Source organism: Anopheles funestus, chromosome 3RL, assembly GCF_943734845.2.
Source record: "Anopheles funestus chromosome 3RL, idAnoFuneDA-416_04, whole genome shotgun sequence".
Classification (NCBI taxonomy): domain Eukaryota; kingdom Metazoa; phylum Arthropoda; class Insecta; order Diptera; family Culicidae; genus Anopheles; species Anopheles funestus.
The window spans coordinates 62,956,532-62,979,781 of record NC_064599.1 but is presented as its reverse complement, the minus strand read 5'-3'; the positions used below and the strand labels follow the sequence as shown (position 1 = coordinate 62,979,781).

At 42.4% G+C, this 23,250-nt stretch overlaps 3 protein-coding genes and 1 long non-coding RNA gene across 7 annotated transcripts; 3 read left to right on the top strand and 1 right to left on the bottom strand.

Annotated features, from left to right (window-relative positions):
* The first annotated feature begins 1,222 nt into the window (after positions 1 to 1,222).
* LOC125767335 (uncharacterized) lies at positions 1,223 to 4,138 on the top strand. The gene is made up of 2 exons (XM_049433814.1): positions 1,223 to 2,345; positions 3,115 to 4,138. The coding sequence occupies exons 1-2, from the start codon at positions 1,926 to 1,928 to the stop codon at positions 4,105 to 4,107; spliced, it is 1,413 nt and encodes a 470-aa protein (XP_049289771.1). The 5' UTR covers positions 1,223 to 1,925; the 3' UTR covers positions 4,108 to 4,138.
* A 2,604-nt stretch (positions 4,139 to 6,742) lies between these two features.
* Positions 6,743 to 19,778, top strand: LOC125767326 (polyadenylate-binding protein 4-like). 4 transcript variants are annotated; one of them, XR_007418758.1, is made up of 4 exons: positions 6,743 to 7,056; positions 9,375 to 10,856; positions 10,948 to 11,772; positions 17,703 to 19,778. XR_007418758.1 is itself a non-coding variant. In XM_049433802.1 (4 exons), the coding sequence occupies exons 1-4, from the start codon at positions 6,864 to 6,866 to the stop codon at positions 17,115 to 17,117; spliced, it is 1,932 nt and encodes a 643-aa protein (XP_049289759.1). In that variant the 5' UTR covers positions 6,743 to 6,863; the 3' UTR covers positions 17,118 to 19,778. The 4 variants fall into 4 exon arrangements, 2 of the variants coding, with proteins under 2 accessions (XP_049289759.1, XP_049289758.1); XR_007418759.1 differs by having other exon boundaries at positions 17,684 to 19,778; XM_049433802.1 differs by lacking the exon at positions 10,948 to 11,772 and adding an exon at positions 15,983 to 16,769 and having other exon boundaries at positions 9,375 to 10,069; positions 16,861 to 19,778.
* LOC125767373 (uncharacterized) lies at positions 12,285 to 18,471 on the bottom strand. The gene is made up of 2 exons (XR_007418761.1): positions 18,341 to 18,471; positions 12,285 to 12,426 (listed from the first exon to the last, which is right to left on the bottom strand). It is a non-coding gene; the product is annotated as an uncharacterized LOC125767373 (long non-coding RNA).
* A 1,295-nt stretch (positions 19,779 to 21,073) lies between the features above and the next one.
* LOC125767334 (polyadenylate-binding protein 1-A) lies at positions 21,074 to 22,853 on the top strand. The gene is made up of 2 exons (XM_049433813.1): positions 21,074 to 22,373; positions 22,475 to 22,853. Exons 1-2 carry the CDS (start codon positions 21,089 to 21,091, stop codon positions 22,723 to 22,725), a joined length of 1,536 nt encoding a protein of 511 aa, XP_049289770.1. The 5' UTR covers positions 21,074 to 21,088; the 3' UTR covers positions 22,726 to 22,853.
* Positions 22,854 to 23,250: the final 397 nt, after the last annotated feature.

Genomic DNA, 23,250 nt, shown 5'->3' with positions numbered 1-23,250 from the left:
GCCTGCATACGCTGCATGCACCGTCGACACACCGGCAAAATATACCGTTCGCACTGGAGATTGGAAGGCAGTGCATTTTCGCGACCCGGTTTTGTACCCGAGGGTCTCGCGGCACTGAATGTGTTTTATTTATCAACAAATAACAAACAATTTCCCACACAAAACACCAACCCGCCGTGCCTTGGGAAACATGTGAGGAATAATTACGCACAAATGAATGTATTTTTGGAACCTGGCAAAAGGCTATCCGCGGGACTATCGGTGGAGACGGGGTTGGTGCGTGTGTGTGCTTTTGGAATGGAAGATATTATGTTTATAACTGAATGCATTTAACTTGAAAGTGGTAGCAAATTGACCCACCATTTAATGCATTCACCGGACCCGGAGGCTTATCATCTCGAACTGAACTGGTGAGGCGAATATTTTAATAGGGATGCATTTAATAGTGCACTTAATGGGGATACTGTCTTACGGTTTTATAACAGATTGAAATAGATGCAACAGCGTGGAAACGAGATTGTACGTCGGAGATAGATAATACAGAAGTTAATGATTTATTTATTTCTCTTTTAATTATTTATTGAAATCGATTTGTTCAGTTTACTATTTACGTTATAAATGTATTTAGTTAGAAAAAAAATTAAGGAGTAAACCAACAGTTCTTTCCAAGAATCAAAATTGTAGAATACTATTGAACTAATCTATAAACGCTGCATAAGTAATAATACAGATTAGAAAATGTTTAACTAGATCCTCTTAATCCATGTCATATGTAATATTACCATGTTTTGTACATTATGCTATACTAGTTCGGAAATTTAAAATTTGGATATAACCACATGCGTTCTACTTTAGCGCCATCTATGGTTGTGTAGCAAAACCAAGCACAATATAATTTCTCTATACAAACATACATATTTTATAATGCTCTTAGTGGAATCAAATATCTCAATTAGATCTGTAACTCATTTTTTATGTCAAGTTTAGTAAGTAGAGTTAGAAAATTTTATACCAAAATAAACACAAATCAACGCCGCAATTAATAGGCTCACAGAATCTCTGTCTTCTTGGTTTAACGCGTCTAAAGTGTTGCTTATTGCAATCATTGAAATTGATTGCTTTTTTATTACATTTCTCTTTCTTAAATAAACTTGAAAAAACATCAGTATCAAAATTATACTCCCGTTTCTAAAAAAAAAAAAACGAATAATTCCTAGAAAAGTTTCGAAACATTTTCAAAAAGCATAGCAAAAATGTATTTCACAAAATGTCACACAAATGTCCATCTGTCATCATGGTACCATCCCACGGTGAGCAATACAAAACATCTGCTGCATGCTGTCCTGCTTGCGATCCTACACTCCCGCACCCGCTGCTTACCATTTCAAACAAGACCAAACCCGTGTAAAGCTTTGATGAGGTTTCTTGTAAAATTCAACATTATCCCAACGAATCGAGGAGCAGTCAGTTTCAGTGTAATTTGTAAGTTCTCCAGCTCCACATCGCCTTCTGTCCACTGTTCGTTGTTTGCGCCTGTGAAAGTGTGTATTTTATGCAACAAAAAAAAGACGAATGTGTATGAATGCTCCGTGCGCAAGAGCGGTAAACGCGAAACAACGTGATCGAATCCGCACCGCGTTTACCGTAGTTGAAAGCTACGGTGAGTGTAATCGGACGCAGACACGACGAAAAGTTCAATAATCCCTACACCGGAGTGGTCCAGTTCCAGTTCCGTGCCTGCTGCGATTACCCCAAAAAGAGAACACCCACAGTGTGTGTGTGTGTGATCTAATTTAATTTGTAGTAACGGACGTTGGTTTCGGGATTCGAACAATTCCTGCAAGCAAAAGAAGGTACCAACATCCAAAAGCAAATCGGAGCAAAGGTGCAGGAGATAGGCACTCTCCGTCCATAGGTGTACAGATATGAGTAGCAGTGCTTCATCGTCAACGGCCGGAAATAATGCGGCTGGTACAGCGGCAACGAGCCAATCCGGGCAGTCCGGTGAAGTGGGACATGCTACGGACGGAAGTGGCCATGCGAACAGTGCTAGTGGACCGGGAGGAAATATTGTGGAAAAGCAGCAGAGTGGCGGTGGTGTAGCTGGTCATGCTGGAACGGAACCAAGGACCTCCTCACCTGCCCATCATCGGAACGGGGGTGGTGGTGTAGTAGGAACCGGTGGTAATACCACCAGCAGTACCACCACCACCGGAACAGTCCTGCGGCGAAAGACGAACGTTTGTCTCATCTGTGGCATTTACACCAATTTGTCGCTCAACATATTTGAGCCACGCAATGGACCGAACATCGTCGATGTGATCTACGAAAAGTACAAGTTCCGGGTAAGTGATCCAAGCGAATCGTCGGGATGCCTTTAGGACCCATTGCAAACCACGGAAGATTCCTTCACCAAAAAGTCTTGATTATCGATTTTCCTCTTCGTGTTCCGTTGCCGTTCGTGAACGTTACAGACGAATGGGAAGGAATGGTGCCAAGGGTGCAAAACGGATGAACAGGATGAAGGGATACTTTTACAACATCAACTTACTTGCTCTTGCTCTTCTTCTGCACCCCCCCCACCCCGGGTAAGGGTGTGTGTAAGCGGGCCTTTTTTGTGCTTTTATTGTTCCTCACCATTCTCGCGTGATGACCTGCGCCGTACGCTTGTATAGGTTGGTTGCCTGTCTCTGTCGACGGCGTGCGTTGGCCCTTTTCCCGCTGCTATGGCGTGCTGCTAACCATTTGCTCCCTTGTCGGGAACGAAAGGGAACGCGGGAAAGGATGTTTTATTGTCACACACTGTGCGTAAGGTATGGAACGCACGGACAAGATACGGGTGCAAGACGTTTCCATCGTTCGTCGTATTTGCTGTGTGCCAGAATTAACAGCTGGCAGCCTTTTCCCGCCCTGCTTATGAGCGTATTCGTATCCGCACAAGGGAAAACTCTATTGAATAAAGATCCCAAGTCCCGTTATAGAGATTTTGTTGTTGTATGATATTACGACAGTTACAATAGCAATTTAATGGCTGATCTTTCCATTTTAATTTACAACAAATGTATATAAATGATTTACCATAAGTAATTAATTAAAACTTACGTTCAATTTTAGGCCGAACGTGGTGATAATGCGGACAAACACATATGCTTCAGCTGCAACAACTGGCTGATCAATTGGTACTCGCTGCAAAACACATCTTCTGGCAGTTCGCGAACGTATGAACCGGCACCATCAACAAGCCGCTCGTCCTCGGCAGCGGCGGACAGCAGCAACAATAGCCGGCACGGTCGGCACCATACTCATAAGCCGCGCACGAAAAGCCATTACCGTAGTATGTCCTTCGCTTCCGACTCATCGAACGATAAGGAAAATCGACAACAAAAAGCCCAAAAACCACAACCCCAAACGTCGAATCCGGAACAACATGGTCAGATATCTTCCACGACAAATACACCCTCAGAAGACTACACAAGATCACCGCAATCGAACCGTAGCGTACATCCTTACTCGAAAACGAAAAATTCGTTTGCAAATTCGCGACGATCGCTGGTGCTTAAAGAGAAGAATGGCCAACGGGGAGAAGCACCGAACGATGGTTGGTGGAAGCAGCACGAAGGAGGAAAGCAAGACTCAGACAATGTTGTGTCGAGCAGCACGGCGGAGCAAACGCTAGATCCGTACACGATACTAGTCAAACCGTTCGAAAACCGTCTCATACAAATGCTGGAAGGACAGGGCACAAGTGTAACGAAGGAAAGCGCTGCACCACCAAACACCACCCGTCCATGGACACCGCGCGCGATGATCGATAGCGCGAACGGCAACAACGTAACCGTCGTCCAGCGAAGAAGCTTCGATGTGAATGGAAATGTGGCTAGCGTCGCACCGAACGATGCAGACGAAGAGGGTACGAAGGAAATTGTTATCAGCTTCGATACAGCCCTTTCGGAAGTGATCGATGTGGTGCCATCGCTAAAAGCTATACAATCGTGGAACGTTGAACCGGTGAAATCGTTGCCGACGGACCCGGTAAGATCGTTGCATCAGCGATTATCCTCAGGATCACTCACTGTTTCGGTGATTGGCGGCACAGTATTGGAATAGTGAAGAAGCAAAAAGCCATCACAATTTACAACAACCCAACAAAAAGATCGATTTAGCGCCAGGCTAATGGGTGAAAGTAAGCTAGAGAAAGAGAACCATTTGTTATTAGTTAAATCCTAGCAGGAAAGCCGAGGAGTACAATTAAAAACCGCGTGCTAGGCTGCTAGCTGGATTGTTATATGAGCATTTAGTTACGACCAAATCGTTAAAGAAAATGTGAATTACCAAAAACAAACGAACAAAAAATACGAGAAAAGACATGAGGCAAATGCAAGTCGTTAAAGATCAAGCAAACGTTAGGGTACAGGACAGTCATTAGTGAACGATTACTACTTGCCATACAGATATACAGAAGGGAGCTAATAGTGTATAGGAAGAAGCAATACGTCAATAGTACAGAAACTATACGACGATGGGATACAAATATGGTCAACCAGGCCACACTGATCGGACTGTTTTAGTTTAATTTTGTTTATGATTTTTTTCTACTTTAAAACCACTTCCACTAACCATTCCTGCTTGATATCGTGATCGTAAGGGATGATAAATCGTTGTAAGTGTATCGTAGCTTAGAATATTTGGATCTCAATTAAATTATCCCACTATAGTATGGCATGGTATCGATACATTCCTCTGCATATAGTTACTGAATTTGATGAACAAACCAAAACACGTGTTTTCGTGCCGCTTTATTACAACGTCCACGTGGAAAAAGAGAGAGAGAGAGCAACAACCGCAAATCAGATATGAAACGATCGTGCTTAAAAGAAGAATTGTGCTTTAGAGGAGCAACTGTTAGTATTTTACTATTCTATAGTTTTCTCCTACTTTCTTGTATTGTTCAACCGGATGTATATGAGCTTGATCAGACGGATCATACCAAAAGTAGCTTTCATATTTCATTGCATTGTTATACACTGGAACGCGTGTGAGGAATGAAAGCTCGTGGCATAATCGTGTAATGCTGTGCTACAAAAGTACGTGTCATAGTATTTCTAGACAGAAACAAATTTAGCCTTGCGCAGCTCATACAATTAATATAGTAGGAAAATGGTATGGGAAAGTTTCACGTTCCAAGAGAAATGCCTGTATCGAAGCGAAACTGTACTTTCAATCGGCGTTTTTAATATGCGCGACCACCACAATGATGACGTGTTGTCCTGGAAACCGTAAACAATCATCATGATAAACCGTGCTCAGGAATTTCATTTCGCCTTCAACCGCAGCAGCCGTATCGTGTGAGATGCATGTTCGGCTGTTCACCATTTCCTTTCGGGTTTTTTTGGAAGCAAGACGTATCGTGCATTTGTTCTGAAGAAATTCCAATAACGAAAATAGAAGGACGAAAAAAGAAAAAAAAAACCAGCAAAACTTAGTGAATCTTTACTTTCGTGTGATGTTGGGTAATTAAATTACGCCCAATCGGTGTGTGGTAATTGACCGGTGCTAAAGGCGGTGCTAAATTGTGGCGCCTTGATTTTGTATCGCATGCATGAAGCAGTGCGATAGTTCCGGAGCTGGAAATTTTAGCTTCGGACGAATTCACCAATGAACGGAAGAGCAGAAAGATTAACAATTTCTTTAAAGGATTTGCTTGAACGAATTTGAAAAGGTAAGTTAAACGATCATACGTTCTTCAAACATTACGTTGGTGCTTGGTGAATTGCGAACGGATTGGATTTCGTGTTAATTATCGCATTAAATTATACCTATTCTGTATTTATCCTGTTTTGCTACAACATCTTTAAAATCTAAAAGTACTAAAACTTGCTCTCGGATACAATAGGTAGGCAGTATTCCATCGATTCTATTCAATGATATTGTGATGGATGCACAAAAAGCAATTTCCCTTTGATTTCATAATTCAAACAACGGTCCAGCTTTTTGTTTTTCAAAAATCTAACCATCCATTGACATTTGGCGCGCAATCCAACATGGTCGTCGCGTTACAATGGCCCAATCTGGTGTTCTTCCCTACTCGTTCCAACCGAGCGGAAGTGGACCGACAATCGAGCAGTTCGAGCAGTGTCCGCAAGTGCCCGATTTGACGCGTCCGACAGCAAATTGCTGCCATCTTGCTCGTGTCGCTGAAGTTGTGCGGTTGTGCTTCTGGAACAAGATCGCACAACCACTCACATTTTTTTGTGAATAAAAAATACCAACATAAATATACAAAAAAAATCATAAAAAATACAAAAAACCACCCCAAAAAAATCGTAAAATCGTGAAAAAATCAAAACAACTACCTTTAAAATCGTATTTTTCATTTCGCAAAAGAATCATTGCCAACAGTGTGTGCGGAAAGTCGTGCGTGAAACGAAAGAAAAATCGTCGACGTCAGCCACTGCATTGCATTACGAAGCATCTCAGCGTACCCGCAGCATTTTGTGAAGAAGTTAGTGCAGCATAGTCGGAAGGATTTTTACAACAAATCTTTCACTTTTGCTCGTTGACTCAGCCTGCGACACCTCGCCCTCACCCCGTTTTTTTTTTTGGAAAGGAAACATAGAAACTTTCCCCCGCTCCGGTTATTCGCCACCATCGTCGCTTGTGAAACCAGCAAGGGAGCGAATCGAAGCAACGTGTCAGTGAGTGCGTGTTTCGTCGTGATCGGAATTTTCGAATAAAACCATCCCCGGTCGAAAACCACGTGCGTGTGTGTGAGTGTGCGTGCGCTGTACCAGCCAAGTGAAAGTCTCGTTGCGCGTCATCGACACTAATCTGCGAAAAAGCCGGAAATCATAACATCAGCCACAATGAATCCCGGTGCGCCGAACTACCAGATGGCTTCGCTGTACGTAGGCGATCTGCACTCCGACATTACGGAGGCGACGCTGTTCGAGAAGTTCTCATCGGCCGGTCCGGTACTGTCCATTCGCGTATGCCGTGACCTGATCACACGTCGTTCCCTGGGCTATGCGTACGTCAACTTTCAGCAGCCAGCCGATGGTGAGTATATGGCAGTGAATGCTGCGCTTCTGTTAGCTACACAATGTGTTATTTTATTGTTTCTCTTTCTTGTCTACCATCGCAAAAACCGTCCCGAGATGCGTTCCAAATCATTAAAACATGAACGTCCGGTTGCGGCTACACGTGTTTTCGTTGTCCCCCGTCAATGTCTGATATCTTGTACGGTTCCGTCGCCATATTGTAGATTCGTGCCTCTCACTCACTCACTCACACACGTACATAGGTGCGTCCCGTCCTACTCTACCGTCGACAGTTGTCAAACTTCTGTTCGGACGGTAGCGCTCCATCTCGTGGGCAGCGCGGGAAGCTCTTTTTGGTGGGCAATTTTCTCGTTTTTCTTTTGATGCAATTGAATCACCCGTTTGCCACGACGCACTTCGCAGCACGTACGACACCCCGATACAGTCCGCTAATGCAACGGTTGTTTGCTTTGTTTTGTGCGTGTAAAACATAAAGCCACGGGGAAGAGAAACGCACAAGGACGTTGAAAGACTACGCGGGGTTATCGTCTTACTTCGGTGACACAATAATGACAACGTGACGTGTTTTTTACGACGATTTGAACACGTTGCAGGAAATATAAGTTATAAATTCCACAGCTGGTAGTGCAAACACATTGCTTTAGATTTGCAATTTGTTCAAACGACCAAATCGGATGCATTAATCAATTGTAACGTCACAATCAATGTTCGTATCGAATAGTAATGCGAAGCGCACTGATAAGAAAACATTAGATTTAGCGTATGACCTAAACATGCAGAAGCTAATGTAAATTGCTGTTACTAGGGACATCTTATCATTATCATAAAGCTTTTATGTCGCCATTGCAATAAATATTAACTTCATCGAAATTCTAGATTGATTGGTATTTTGGATTTTTCGGCTAACTGTTATTTCATTTCAATTCTTCAATGACTAAAATGTAATATAACTGAGTAAAATAATATATAAAAGTTTGGAAACATTTTAAAATGAAACCTGCACCGCTAGGTCACAGCAAAGTAAAGGCTCAATTTGCACCAAAGCAGTCGTCCTTCAGTGAAGAGAAGGGTTCAGGTTCCCCCCTTCCAGACCTAGTGGCTATGCAACAAAAAAAAAACACAAAACAGACAGAGACCGAAAATACCAATTTTAAACTAGAAACGGCCGTCCTACAATGCGTTAATGAATGACAAATATCGGGTTTGAAGATGAAACAATTTGTTTGTATATTATTTACTGCACCCTTTTTAGTGCGAACGAACATGCGATTGGCAGCGTTAAAACGTTTCATGCTTATGCCATGAAATAGATAACACTGAGTGAACGTACACAAGCGAATGTACGCGGGGGGCTGTTACCTTGCAGAGCGTTCCCTAGGCTACGAATTAATCTCTACTTTCGACAAATCAACCCCTTCCACCGCATTCCACAACAACTGTGACCAGTTTTATCCCCAGCGGATGATGGAAATTGAGCAGCACATGTATTTGGTATTGCGAGTGACCAATTTTATGGTATGCGCTGTGTTACGTGACGGTTTCACTTTTTGGCCCTATCTATATGCATCATATCCGGGAAAACAAAATAGTGGGAATGTTGTATTTTTGCTAATGCTATTGTCAATGCCACTGTTAACATTTGTCCACAGAGAAGTACTGTGCAGTTGTTATCGATTTAATAAATTGTGGATTACGGGGTTTTATCGACTAATGTCAATTTTGACTCTGTAAGGAAATTAAATTATTCAAATTTAATGATTTTCGATTTGTTAAAGTTTCCGCATGTTATCAGTTGACAAAAAGGTGTTTTAAAATCCAGGCATTTTACCGACATGATGAATGGTAACAAGAGTCCAACACGAGATATGCATTTACAATGAATTGTGTACATGAATGTGTTTTTTTATATTTCGACCTTGTGGTATCATCCCAGGAGGAATGGAAAACGAATCGATATAATTAGTTTTCATCACACCATTAGTACTGCTAAATTATACAATATGATGGGATTGAAACGGGACCTCTTCCTATTCCATGATTATTTACCAGCATTTATTTGTATGTGTGACAAAACGATGTGAGGCCTGTTGGAAAGGCTTTTTAATGTAATTATGATGTATATACATCATGGTGCGTTTGGGAATGAGGCTGAGAATGAGTTAATTACCTTTAACATTTTTAACCAAAAAATTCTCGTAGAGATCCAAGTTATTGTTGTATTCCTTAATGTTTTGTTGCTTTATTTTTATTGCATTTGTTAATTTTATTCATTTGTGAGACAATGTGTTAATAATTCTTTCTGCTTAATTATATCAGCCGAACGAGCGCTGGATACAATGAACTTCGATCCGATTAAGGGACGCCCGATCCGTATTATGTGGTCGCAGCGTGATCCTTCGCTGCGTAAATCTGGCGTGGGTAATGTGTTCATTAAGAACCTGGATAAAAAAATCGACAACAAGGCGATGTACGATACGTTCTCGGCATTCGGCAATATCCTAAGCTGCAAGATAGCACAGGACGAAAAAGGCCAGAGCAAGGGTTACGGTTTCGTGCACTTCGAGACGGAGGAATCGGCTAACAATTCCATCGACAAAGTAAACGGCAAATTGCTGAACGAAAAGAAAGTGTACGTCGGCCGATTCATCTCGCGCAAGGAGCGCGAGAAGGAATTGGGCGAGAAGGCCAAGCTGTTCACGAATGTGTACGTCAAAAACTTTGGCGAAGATCTGACTGAGGAGGCGCTCCGTGACATGTTTGAAAAGTACGGTCCCATCACAAGCCACCGCGTGATGACGAAGGAAGGCAAGAGTCGTGGATTCGGCTTTGTCGCTTTCGAAAGCCCGGAAGCTGCCGAAAGAGCGGTTCAGGAGTTGAACAACAAGGAACTGGCCGATGGAAAGATGCTATATGTCGGTCGTGCCCAGAAAAAGAACGAGCGCCAAATGGAGCTGAAACGCCGGTTCGAGCAGCTCAAGATGGAGCGCCTGACACGTTATCATGGTGTGAACCTGTACGTGAAGAATCTGGACGACACGATTGACGATGAGCGACTGCGCAAGGAATTCACCCCGTACGGTACGATCACATCGGCCAAGGTTATGTTGGATGAGGGCCGCTCGAAGGGCTTCGGTTTCGTGTGCTTCTCAGCACCCGATGAGGCCACGAAGGCTGTTACTGAGATGAATGGCCGCATCGTGGGTAGTAAGCCGCTGTACGTCGCGCTTGCCCAGCGTAAGGAGGAGCGTAAATCGCACCTGGCGAGCCAGTACATCCAGCGTGTGAATAGTCTGCGCATGCAGCACATTGGTCAAGTGTACCAACAGAGTGGCAGCTACTTCATGCCTACCATTACTCAGCCTCAGCGCTTCTACGGACCGCAGGTTGCGCCGGTTCGCACTGCACCACGCTGGTCTGCCAGTGCTCAGATACGCCCGAATGCCGGCAATCAAAATGTGGCCGCAAATGCTCCAACCGGTGGATACCCGGCAATTGCCGCAGCACACGTTGCCAACAACCAGTATCGCCAGGCGGGTAATGTACGTGGAGCCAACCAACAGGCTCCGAACGCTCAATCGGCTCAAGCCTCATCAGCGGCCATGCGTAACGCTGCTCGTCCGATTACTGGACAGCAGACTGCAGCGAACATGCAAACGCGCCCAGTTGCGCCACAGCTGGCTGCTGGACAAACGCGTGCACCAAACTACAAGTTTACTCAGTCGATGCGCAACCCACAGGTGCCACAACCAGTTCCAATTCCGGCACAACCCGTTGCTCAACAAGCTGTCATTGTTAAAGGTAAGATTCTTGATTCTTGTTCTTGTTTGGGGACTGGAAATTCAATCGCAGAAGCTTCTCGTGTACTAAAAGCAATTACTTCTTTCCGCAGGTCAAGAACCACTTACTGCCAGCATGTTGGCCGCTGCTCAACCGGCTGAACAGAAGCAGATGCTTGGAGAGCGTCTGTTCCCGCTTATTGAACAGATGTATCCGACACTCGCCGGTAAAATCACGGGAATGTTGCTCGAGATTGACAACTCGGAACTGTTGCACATGCTGGAGCACAAGGAATCGCTGACAGCGAAGGCTGAGGAAGCTGTGGCTGTGCTGCAGGCACATCACAAGACTTCGGCACAGCCTAACTAAAGCGACGACGAAGCAAACTGCATAGAAGCTGAAGCCGTTGAATGCCGTTCGTCCTTTTGTGTGAAAACCCTTTCGTTACCCGAGCGTAACGATCAGTAGTGGGCCGATTCGAACCAAGCTGTAACTTGCCGTGTGGATGTTGGGTAAATTAAATTAAACAAACATTTGAACTGTACTCACGTTTGCAGGTGTATTTTTGTAAGATCGGTTGTTACTGATTCGCGCTAACGCTAATGTGTGTGGTTTTTGCGCGTGGGCGCCCAATTGCATCAGCTGGCGTTCGATTTTTTCATTATTCATACTATAATATTGAATATGTCATTTACTCGTAACCGGCGCTAAACGATTTCCCAGCTTATGCGGAGCACTTTGCGCACGCTGCAAATTTCTTATTACGATAACATAAACCTATCAAATATATTACGCAAAAATATATGTATCAAGTATATATAAAAAAATACAAAAAAAATGGAAAACAAACTATAAAAATCGTAACTGAAAAAGGTAACTTAAAAAAGATTGCAAAAAGAAAAAGAAATCCTCCTCGTAACGAATGAGAGAGAGAGAAGTAAAAAAGTGATGAAGTAAAAAGTCGATGAGTAAAAACGACAAAAGAGCAACATAAAAACAGAAAATTCATTTAAAAAAACAGTAAACAACAGAAAATGTGAGCAAAGATTGTTTTTTGAGAGTACCTTCAATAAGTGAACCATGGAATCATTTGTCAGGACAAGTGAAAAGTTGAGTAACTTGAAATATTTGCAAAGAATTGTAGAGCGAAACAGAATTTAAACAGTGGAATAAAGATCCGAGACTTAGAATATGAACACAGAAATAAGAAGAGATTCAGAATTTAGAAGAAGCGAACACCAGCAGAGGTGAAAAGGAGAAATTACGAAGAAAAAAAAATGTGAGCCACATAATACCATAAAATTGGAACGTTCTATGAAGATAAATGCGATCCTATTTCAATGAGATACAACAGAACAACCGATGCGACAGTCTAAATATGCAAACGAAATAAAAGCAAAAAATGGAAAAATAACAAAAAAACTGAAAACGCATAAAAACAAAAAAGAGAAAAAACTTTCGTGAGATGGATGGATAATATGATGAAGTTGGTTGGGTGGTAGAAGGTAATGCTTGCGAGAAAGCACACTAAACGAAGTACATCGTCCGGCACGAAAAAAAACGGGATAAAAATAACAACAGACAAAAAAAACTGAAAAAACTTGCAACTAACGAAAATTCTACAAACAAAAAAGGACAAGAGACGTAAAAAAACGGGATGAGAGGAATCATTGTTCCGTTTAAAATGATGTGTGAAGAAGCAGACAGATCATCATTGGTCTTTAGGTTGAACGGATCTTTGATGTTTGTTTTTTCTTTTTGTTCGCTTAAAATATTATTTTCGCTGTTGTCATAAGTACCTCCGGAGGTTAGCAAACATTATACCGAGGACATCAGTTAGGAACAGGGTTAAAAACAAACCAATCCTACGGCTCAAAAGTATACGGTATCCCCATTAGAGGGAGCTCCGCCATGCAGGACTAACTCCCGAGTATCTGGCAGGTTCAGAAGCGTTTCAGAAGAGGACTGGACAGGGTGAACCCAAAGCAATGGCTAAAAATAAAACGATGATGATGAAGAATGTCGGCGATGCAGGGAAATGTTTGGAAAGGCCATGTTACTCTTCTGAATGTCCTATCGTCGATGGAAGTTGAAGTTAACTGTCAGTTTTTAGAAGATCGATTCAGTTAAGACGCATGTGCACTATAGAGAGAGAGAGGACAGGAAAGGAGGGCCCCGCTCGTGATTAAGTTATGCGTGTTTAGTTCAACCTAGGTGGATTGCTTTTTTTCTCGTGCTTGTAGTACCTTTCCCATACAAGATTATAACTCTTGTTACTCCACCAGGAATGATGCGCTCTTACCATACGAAAAATATCTAGGAGATTGGCATGTTGCATTGCCTTTGCAGCTTTGCAATTTTGAATGTAAAAGTATAAAACATTAATTGTGAATGTATTGCGATTAAAGTTTGCTTCCAGAAATGAAAGCAAATGAAGAATGAAGAGAATCCACGTCAGTTTTACTTTTGCAATAACTACTGAAGATCAAAATTGCAGAAAGTCGCGGCGAACAATTTAACGTTTTCCGAGTGAAGCAGAATGCGAGAATATGCTTATTCTGAAATTCAAGTTGGTCTTTAATGAACCATCTATATGACCAAGCCAATAACCGGCACTGATAGCGTCTTAGGCCTCATGGGTGGGCGGGCCTAGCTAGTCGGATATATTTGTTTGAACATTTCAAACCACTGACAAAGTCGTCTTTGTTTATTTTTGAGCACAAGCAAGCGAGAAAAACATCTGCTCTCACGAAGTGCTCATAAATATGACGAACTGTTTCAGCGAGCGATGTTTATTGGAAACAATTGAAAACACGTAAACAAAATTGCAATTCAACAACTGGGAATCAAATTATTTGAAAAGAAAAACCGCAAGCGCACCCACAACCCAGTAATTTGTTTCCGGAGCAGGTTTACAACTGTTCAGTTAGTATTTATAATATCCGGGCATTCAAAATTTAATAAGCAAAACAAAATTCAACCAACACACGAACTTTTCTATTTCAATAAAGCGATAAGATCCGGAAAGAAGGATTGTTGATTATTTTACTTTCACCCTACATAAACATGAAAGAAATATGGTTTTCCCCCAATCGATGGAATTGTTTACTTTACTGGTATCGTCTGTATTTTTCTTTTTTGTGTTAAATTTTTGTAAAAATGGATAAAGCGCTTTAAAAAAGGATTATTCAATATTAACTATTTTAATCATTGAAAAACTTCTGCTAAATCAAATAATTCTATGATGACTAACTTTACGCACTCAAAAAGATAGAGATCGTATCGTCTACAAGCGCATAATAAGCATTCAAACTACAGTGTGTTAAATATTATGTCAATTGAACCAGAATCGTGCCGTTCCAACAGTTTAACAAAGTAAACAAGTGTATGAAGTTCGTATAAACAAAAAGAGAACGACACGCTGGCATTCACAAGTTGTACGAGTCATCGATCCTTTGGTAGTTGATAAATCAACCAAGCCAACGGAATATATGGGATACTTTCGAACACGCTGTCTGAGGATCGATAACATTTTGTCAATAGGAGTCATTTTTATGTCGATATAATATGCAGACAGATTTACTGCATGTCGATGACTAGAATCAAGGGATCAAGGGAATCGTTGGGCCTGGGGGTCAAGGCAATTCACACCGTAAAAATTATGAGTGCATGTGAAATTACATACGTTGCAAACTTATGTGTGTTTAATCGTCAAAAATTGTGATTTATCTTTCTACTATTTTGTGTTAATCATTTCAAACGAAAACCAAGAGCGATCATAAGTTTTAAAAATTATTGGCCAAAATAATGTCGCTTGGTTTAATGTGCAAAATTAACGTAACATCCAGCATGCCTAAATCTAGTATGTTTTAAAATATTAAGGGTGTAATTGAAGGAGAAAGAGAGCGAGCGTATCACTCTGAAGGGTGTTGAAGCAAAACATAAGAGAGAATGCACTTCGGAGAGAATGTGTCGATGATGATCGGTACAGCCTGAATGTGACTGTCAGTAGTTGGACAGCTCTGAAGGCAATTGCTTGTGGGTTTGAAAAAGAAAGTTTGATACATCACAGTTGCCGCAGGGTGTAGTAAAAACTTTTCAGCAAAATAGTTAAGCCACATCATAAAAGTCAATAACGAAAGGTATAAGTTACTGTATATATGTTATAATATTGAACAACCTATGATCTAGGTTGATAAGTATCGTTTTTGAAAACGAATGTTACTTAAGCTGATTTTGCACAGGAAACACTTCTTTCAGCTCGTTCTCTCGCACGTGGAAAACAATCAGGTATTAATTCTATCTAATTCAATATTCTAGCTGAACGGGCGCTAAATACAATGAACTTCGATCCGATTAAGGGACGCCCGATCCGTATCATCCAATTGGATCGAGAACTAAATCAGTTATCGTCTAAAGCAGTGGTCTCCAAACTACGGCCCGAGGCCCGCATATGGGAAGCGAGGCCCTCCCGAGAGATCCCGAGATCAGCCCTCAGCTGTGGCTATTCCACTCAAAGCGGCCCGCTATCTAAAAAGTTTGGAGGCACCTGGTCTAAAGTATTCGTAAAGAATCTGGATAAAAAAATCGACAACAAGGCGATGTACGATACGTTCTCGGCATTCGGCAATATCCTAAGCTGCGAGATAGCACAGGACGAAAAAGGCCAGAGCAAGGGTTACGGTTTCGTGCACTTCGAGACGGAGGAATCGGCTAACAATTCCATCGACAAAGTAAACGGCAAATTGCTGAACGAAAAGAAAGTGTACGTCGGCCGATTCATCTCGCGCAAGGAGCGCGAGAAGGAACTGGGCGAGAAGGCCAAGCTGTTCACGAATGTGTACGTCAAAAACTTTAGCGAAGATCTGACCGAGGAGGCGCTCCGTGACATGTTTGAAAAGTACGGTCCCATCACAAGCCACCGCGTGATGACGAAGGAAGGCAAGAGTCGTGGATTCGGCTTTGTCGCTTTCGAAAGCCCGGAAGCTGCCGAAAGAGCGGTTCAGGAGTTGAACAACAAGGAACTGGCCGATGGAAAGATGCTATATGTCGGTCGTGCCCAGAAAAAGAACGAGCGCCAAATGGAGCTGAAACGCCAGTGCGAGCAGCCCAAGATGGAGCGCCTGACACGTTATCATGGTGTGAACCTGTACGTGAAGAATCTGGACGATACGATTGACGATGAGCGACTGCGCAAGGAATTCACCCCGTACGGTACGATCACATCGGCCAAGGTTATGTTGGATGAGGGCCGCTCGAAGGGCTTCGGTTTCGTGTGCTTCTCAGCACCCGATGAGGCCACGAAGGCTGTTACTGAGATGAATGGCCGCATCGTGGGTAGTAAGCCGCTGTACGTCGCGCTTGCCCAGCGTAAGGAGGAGCGTAAATCGCACCTGGCGAGCCAGTACATCCAGCGTGTGAATAGTCTGCGCATGCAGCACATTGGTCAAGTGTACCAACAGAGTGGCAGCTACTTCATGCCTACCATTACTCAGCCTCAGCGCTTCTACGGACCGCAGGTTGCGCCGGTTCGCACTGCACCACGCTGGTCTGCCAGTGCTCAGATACGCCCGAATGCCGGCAATCAAAATGTGGCCGCAAATGCTCCAACCGGTGGATACCCGGCAATTGCCGCAGCACACGTTGCCAACAACCAGTATCGCCAGGCGGGTAATGTACGTGGAGCCAACCAACAGGCTCCGAACGCTCAATCGGCTCAAGCCTCATCAGCGGCCATGCGTAACGCTGCTCGTCCGATTACTGGACAGCAGACTGCAGCGAACATGCAAACGCGCCCAGTTGCGCCACAGCTGGCTGCTGGACAAACGCGTGCACCAAACTACAAGTTTACTCAGTCGATGCGCAACCCACAGGTGCCACAACCAGTTCCAATTCCGGCACAACCCGTTGCTCAACAAGCTGTCATTGTTAAAGGTAAGATTCTTGATTCTTGTTCTTGTTTGGGGACTGGAAATTCAATCGCAGAAGCTTCTCGTGTACTAAAAGCAATTACTTCTTTCCGCAGGTCAAGAACCACTTACTGCCAGCATGTTGGCCGCTGCTCAACCGGCTGAACAGAAGCAGATGCTTGGAGAGCGTCTGTTCCCGCTTATTGAACAGATGTATCCGACACTCGCCGGTAAAATCACGGGAATGTTGCTCGAGATTGACAACTCGGAACTGTTGCACATGCTGGAGCACAAGGAATCGCTGACAGCGAAGGCTGAGGAAGCTGTGGCTGTGCTGCAGGCACATCACAAGACTTCGGCACAGCCTAACTAAAGCGACGACGAAGCAAACTGCATAGAAGCTGAAGCCGTTGAATGCCGTTCGTCCTTTTGTGTGAAAACCCTTTCGTTACCCGAGCGTAACGATCAGTAGTGGGCCGATTCGAACCAAGCTGTAACTTGCCGTGTGGATGTTGGGTAAATTAAATTAAACAAACATTTGAACTGTACTCACGTTTGCAGGTGTATTTTTGTAAGATCGGTTGTTACTGATTCGCGCTAACGCTAATGTGTGTGGTTTTTGCGCGTGGGCGCCCAATTGCATCAGCTGGCGTTCGATTTTTTCATTATTCATACTATAATATTGAATATGTCATTTACTCGTAACCGGCGCTAAACGATTTCCCAGCTTATGCGGAGCACTTTGCGCACGCTGCAAATTTCTTATTACGATAACATAAACCTATCAAATATATTACGCAAAAATATATGTATCAAGTATATATAAAAAAATACAAAAAAAATGGAAAACAAACTATAAAAATCGTAACTGAAAAAGGTAACTTAAAAAAGATTGCAAAAAGAAAAAGAAATCCTCCTCGTAACGAATGAGAGAGAGAGAAGTAAAAAAGTGATGAAGTAAAAAGTCGATGAGTAAAAACGACAAAAGAGCAACATAAAAACAGAAAATTCATTTAAAAAAACAGTAAACAACAGAAAATGTGAGCAAAGATTGTTTTTTGAGAGTACCTTCAATAAGTGAACCATGGAATCATTTGTCAGGACAAGTGAAAAGTTGAGTAACTTGAAATATTTGCAAAGAATTGTAGAGCGAAACAGAATTTAAACAGTGGAATAAAGATCCGAGACTTAGAATATGAACACAGAAATAAGAAGAGATTCAGAATTTAGAAGAAGCGAACACCAGCAGAGGTGAAAAGGAGAAATTACGAAGAAAAAAAAATGTGAGCCACATAATACCATAAAATTGGAACGTTCTATGAAGATAAATGCGATCCTATTTCAATGAGATACAACAGAACAACCGATGCGACAGTCTAAATATGCAAACGAAATAAAAGCAAAAAATGGAAAAATAACAAAAAAACTGAAAACGCATAAAAACAAAAAAGAGAAAAAACTTTCGTGAGATGGATGGATAATATGATGAAGTTGGTTGGGTGGTAGAAGGTAATGCTTGCGAGAAAGCACACTAAACGAAGTACATCGTCCGGCACGAAAAAAAACGGGATAAAAATAACAACAGACAAAAAAAACTGAAAAAACTTGCAACTAACGAAAATTCTACAAACAAAAAAGGACAAGAGACGTAAAAAAACGGGATGAGAGGAATCATTGTTCCGTTTAAAATGATGTGTGAAGAAGCAGACAGATCATCATTGGTCTTTAGGTTGAACGGATCTTTGATGTTTGTTTTTTCTTTTTGTTCGCTTAAAATATTATTTTCGCTGTTGTCATAAGTACCTCCGGAGGTTAGCAAACATTATACCGAGGACATCAGTTAGGAACAGGGTTAAAAACAAACCAATCCTACGGCTCAAAAGTATACGGTATCCCCATTAGAGGGAGCTCCGCCATGCAGGACTAACTCCCGAGTATCTGGCAGGTTCAGAAGCGTTTCAGAAGAGGACTGGACAGGGTGAACCCAAAGCAATGGCTAAAAATAAAACGATGATGATGAAGAATGTCGGCGATGCAGGGAAATGTTTGGAAAGGCCATGTTACTCTTCTGAATGTCCTATCGTCGATGGAAGTTGAAGTTAACTGTCAGTTTTTAGAAGATCGATTCAGTTAAGACGCATGTGCACTATAGAGAGAGAGAGGACAGGAAAGGAGGGCCCCGCTCGTGATTAAGTTATGCGTGTTTAGTTCAACCTAGGTGGATTGCTTTTTTTCTCGTGCTTGTAGTACCTTTCCCATACAAGATTATAACTCTTGTTACTCCACCAGGAATGATGCGCTCTTACCATACGAAAAATATCTAGGAGATTGGCATGTTGCATTGCCTTTGCAGCTTTGCAATTTTGAATGTAAAAGTATAAAACATTAATTGTGAATGTATTGCGATTAAAGTTTGCTTCCAGAAATGAAAGCAAATGAAGAATGAAGAGAATCCACGTCAGTTTTACTTTTGCAATAACTACTGAAGATCAAAATTGCAGAAAGTCGCGGCGAACAATTTAACGTTTTCCGAGTGAAGCAGAATGCGAGAATATGCTTATTCTGAAATTCAAGTTGGTCTTTAATGAACCATCTATATGACCAAGCCAATAACCGGCACTGATAGCGTCTTAGGCCTCATGGGTGGGCGGGCCTAGCTAGTCGGATATATTTGTTTGAACATTTCAAACCACTGACAAAGTCGTCTTTGTTTATTTTTGAGCACAAGCAAGCGAGAAAAACATCTGCTCTCACGAAGTGCTCATAAATATGACGAACTGTTTCAGCGAGCGATGTTTATTGGAAACAATTGAAAACACGTAAACAAAATTGCAATTCAACAACTGGGAATCAAATTATTTGAAAAGAAAAACCGCAAGCGCACCCACAACCCAGTAATTTGTTTCCGGAGCAGGTTTACAACTGTTCAGTTAGTATTTATAATATCCGGGCATTCAAAATTTAATAAGCAAAACAAAATTCAACCAACACACGAACTTTTCTATTTCAATAAAGCGATAAGATCCGGAAAGAAGGATTGTTGATTATTTTACTTTCACCCTACATAAACATGAAAGAAATATGGTTTTCCCCCAATCGATGGAATTGTTTACTTTACTGGTATCGTCTGTATTTTTCTTTTTTGTGTTAAATTTTTGTAAAAATGGATAAAGCGCTTTAAAAAAGGATTATTCAATATTAACTATTTTAATCATTGAAAAACTTCTGCTAAATCAAATAATTCTATGATGACTAACTTTACGCACTCAAAAAGATAGAGATCGTATCGTCTACAAGCGCATAATAAGCATTCAAACTACAGTGTGTTAAATATTATGTCAATTGAACCAGAATCGTGCCGTTCCAACAGTTTAACAAAGTAAACAAGTGTATGAAGTTCGTATAAACAAAAAGAGAACGACACGCTGGCATTCACAAGTTGTACGAGTCATCGATCCTTTGGTAGTTGATAAATCAACCAAGCCAACGGAATATATGGGATACTTTCGAACACGCTGTCTGAGGATCGATAACATTTTGTCAATAGGAGTCATTTTTATGTCGATATAATATGCAGACAGATTTACTGCATGTCGATGACTAGAATCAAGGGATCAAGGGAATCGTTGGGCCTGGGGGTCAAGGCAATTCACACCGTAAAAATTATGAGTGCATGTGAAATTACATACGTTGCAAACTTATGTGTGTTTAATCGTCAAAAATTGTGATTTATCTTTCTACTATTTTGTGTTAATCATTTCAAACGAAAACCAAGAGCGATCATAAGTTTTAAAAATTATTGGCCAAAATAATGTCGCTTGGTTTAATGTGCAAAATTAACGTAACATCCAGCATGCCTAAATCTAGTATGTTTTAAAATATTAAGGGTGTAATTGAAGGAGAAAGAGAGCGAGCGTATCACTCTGAAGGGTGTTGAAGCAAAACATAAGAGAGAATGCACTTCGGAGAGAATGTGTCGATGATGATCGGTACAGCCTGAATGTGACTGTCAGTAGTTGGACAGCTCTGAAGGCAATTGCTTGTGGGTTTGAAAAAGAAAGTTTGATACATCACAGTTGCCGCAGGGTGTAGTAAAAACTTTTCAGCAAAATAGTTAAGCCACATCATAAAAGTCAATAACGAAAGGTATAAGTTACTGTATATATGTTATAATATTGAACAACCTATGATCTAGGTTGATAAGTATCGTTTTTGAAAACGAATGTTACTTAAGCTGATTTTGCACAGGAAACACTTCTTTCAGCTCGTTCTCTCGCACGTGGAAAACAATCAGGTATTAATTCTATCTAATTCAATATTCTAGCTGAACGGGCGCTAAATACAATGAACTTCGATCCGATTAAGGGACGCCCGATCCGTATCATCCAATTGGATCGAGAACTAAATCAGTTATCGTCTAAAGCAGTGGTCTCCAAACTACGGCCCGAGGCCCGCATATGGGAAGCGAGGCCCTCCCGAGAGATCCCGAGATCAGCCCTCAGCTGTGGCTATTCCACTCAAAGCGGCCCGCTATCTAAAAAGTTTGGAGGCACCTGGTCTAAAGTATTCGTAAAGAATCTGGATAAAAAAATCGACAACAAGGCGATGTACGATACGTTCTCGGCATTCGGCAATATCCTAAGCTGCGAGATAGCACAGGACGAAAAAGGCCAGAGCAAGGGTTACGGTTTCGTGCACTTCGAGACGGAGGAATCGGCTAACAATTCCATCGACAAAGTAAACGGCAAATTGCTGAACGAAAAGAAAGTGTACGTCGGCCGATTCATCTCGCGCAAGGAGCGCGAGAAGGAACTGGGCGAGAAGGCCAAGCTGTTCACGAATGTGTACGTCAAAAACTTTAGCGAAGATCTGACCGAGGAGGCGCTCCGTGACATGTTTGAAAAGTACGGTCCCATCACAAGCCACCGCGTGATGACGAAGGAAGGCAAGAGTCGTGGATTCGGCTTTGTCGCTTTCGAAAGCCCGGAAGCTGCCGAAAGAGCGGTTCAGGAGTTGAACAACAAGGAACTGGCCGATGGAAAGATGCTATATGTCGGTCGTGCCCAGAAAAAGAACGAGCGCCAAATGGAGCTGAAACGCCAGTGCGAGCAGCCCAAGATGGAGCGCCTGACACGTTATCATGGTGTGAACCTGTACGTGAAGAATCTGGACGATACGATTGACGATGAGCGACTGCGCAAGGAATTCGCCCCGTACGGCACGATCACATCGGCCAATGTTATGTTGGATGAAGGCCGCTCGAAGGGGTACGGTTTCGTGTGCTTCTCAGCACCCGATGAGGCTACAAAGGCAATTACTGAAATGAATGGCCGCGTGGTGGGTAGTAAGCCGCTGTACGTCGCGCTTGCCCAGCGTAAGGAGGAGCGTAAATCGCACCTGGCGAGCCAGTACATCCAGCGTGTGAATAGTCTGCGCATGCAGCACATTGGTCAAGTGTACCAACAGAGTGACAGCTACTTCATGCCTACCATTACTCAGCCTCAGCGCTTCTACGGACCGCAGGTTGCGCCACAGCTGGCTGCTGGACAAACGCGTGCACCAAACTACAGGTTTACTCGGTCGATGCGCAACCCACAGCTCGTTGCTCAGCAAGCTGTCATTGTTAAAGGTAAAATTCTTGATTCTTGATACGATTATTGTGGGGACTGGAAATTCAATCGCAGAAGCTTCTTGTATACTAAAGGGTAATATTTCTTTCCTCATGTCAAGAACCACTTACTGCCAGCATGTTGGCTGCTGCTCAACCGGCTGAACAGGAACAGATGCTTGGAGAGCGTCTGTTCCCGCTTATTGAACAGATGTATCCGACACTCGCCGGTAAAATCACCGGAATGTTGCTCGAGATTGACAACTCGGAACTGTTGCACATGCTGGAGCACAAGGAATCGCTGACAGCGAAGGCTGAGGAAGCTGTGGCTGTGCTGCAGGCACATCACATGACTTCGGCACAGCCTAACTAAAGCGACGACGAAGCAAACTGCATAGAAGCTGAAGCCGTTGAATGCCGTTCGTCCTTTTGTGTGAAAACCCTTTCGTTAGCCGAGCGTAACGATCAGTAGTGGGCAGATTCGAACCAAGCTGTAACTTGCCGGGCAAATTAAATTAAACAAACATTTGAACTGTACTCACGTTTGCAGTTATTAATTGAAGTGTTGAAGTTATTAATATAGATTTACGCTTACGTAAACAATTTAAAAACCTGCCATCCTTTGGCAAACACTGGAGATATAATTGTAGTTTTGTTATTCTATTCGATGCAGTCGCCGTCTGGTAAATCTGGCAAATTTTGAACAAAAATTAACCCTTTGTTTATCGAAATTTTGAAGGAACTAGCACGTAATTCTTCTTTTGTTACATGTACATTTTGTATACAATGAATTGATTGTGTTTTTTGTGTACTTGTTTCAAAGAAATCCTTCAGAAGTTCTTTATAACTGTTTTTTTTTGTTTTTAATGCATTACTGCAAGACAAGACATGACGAATT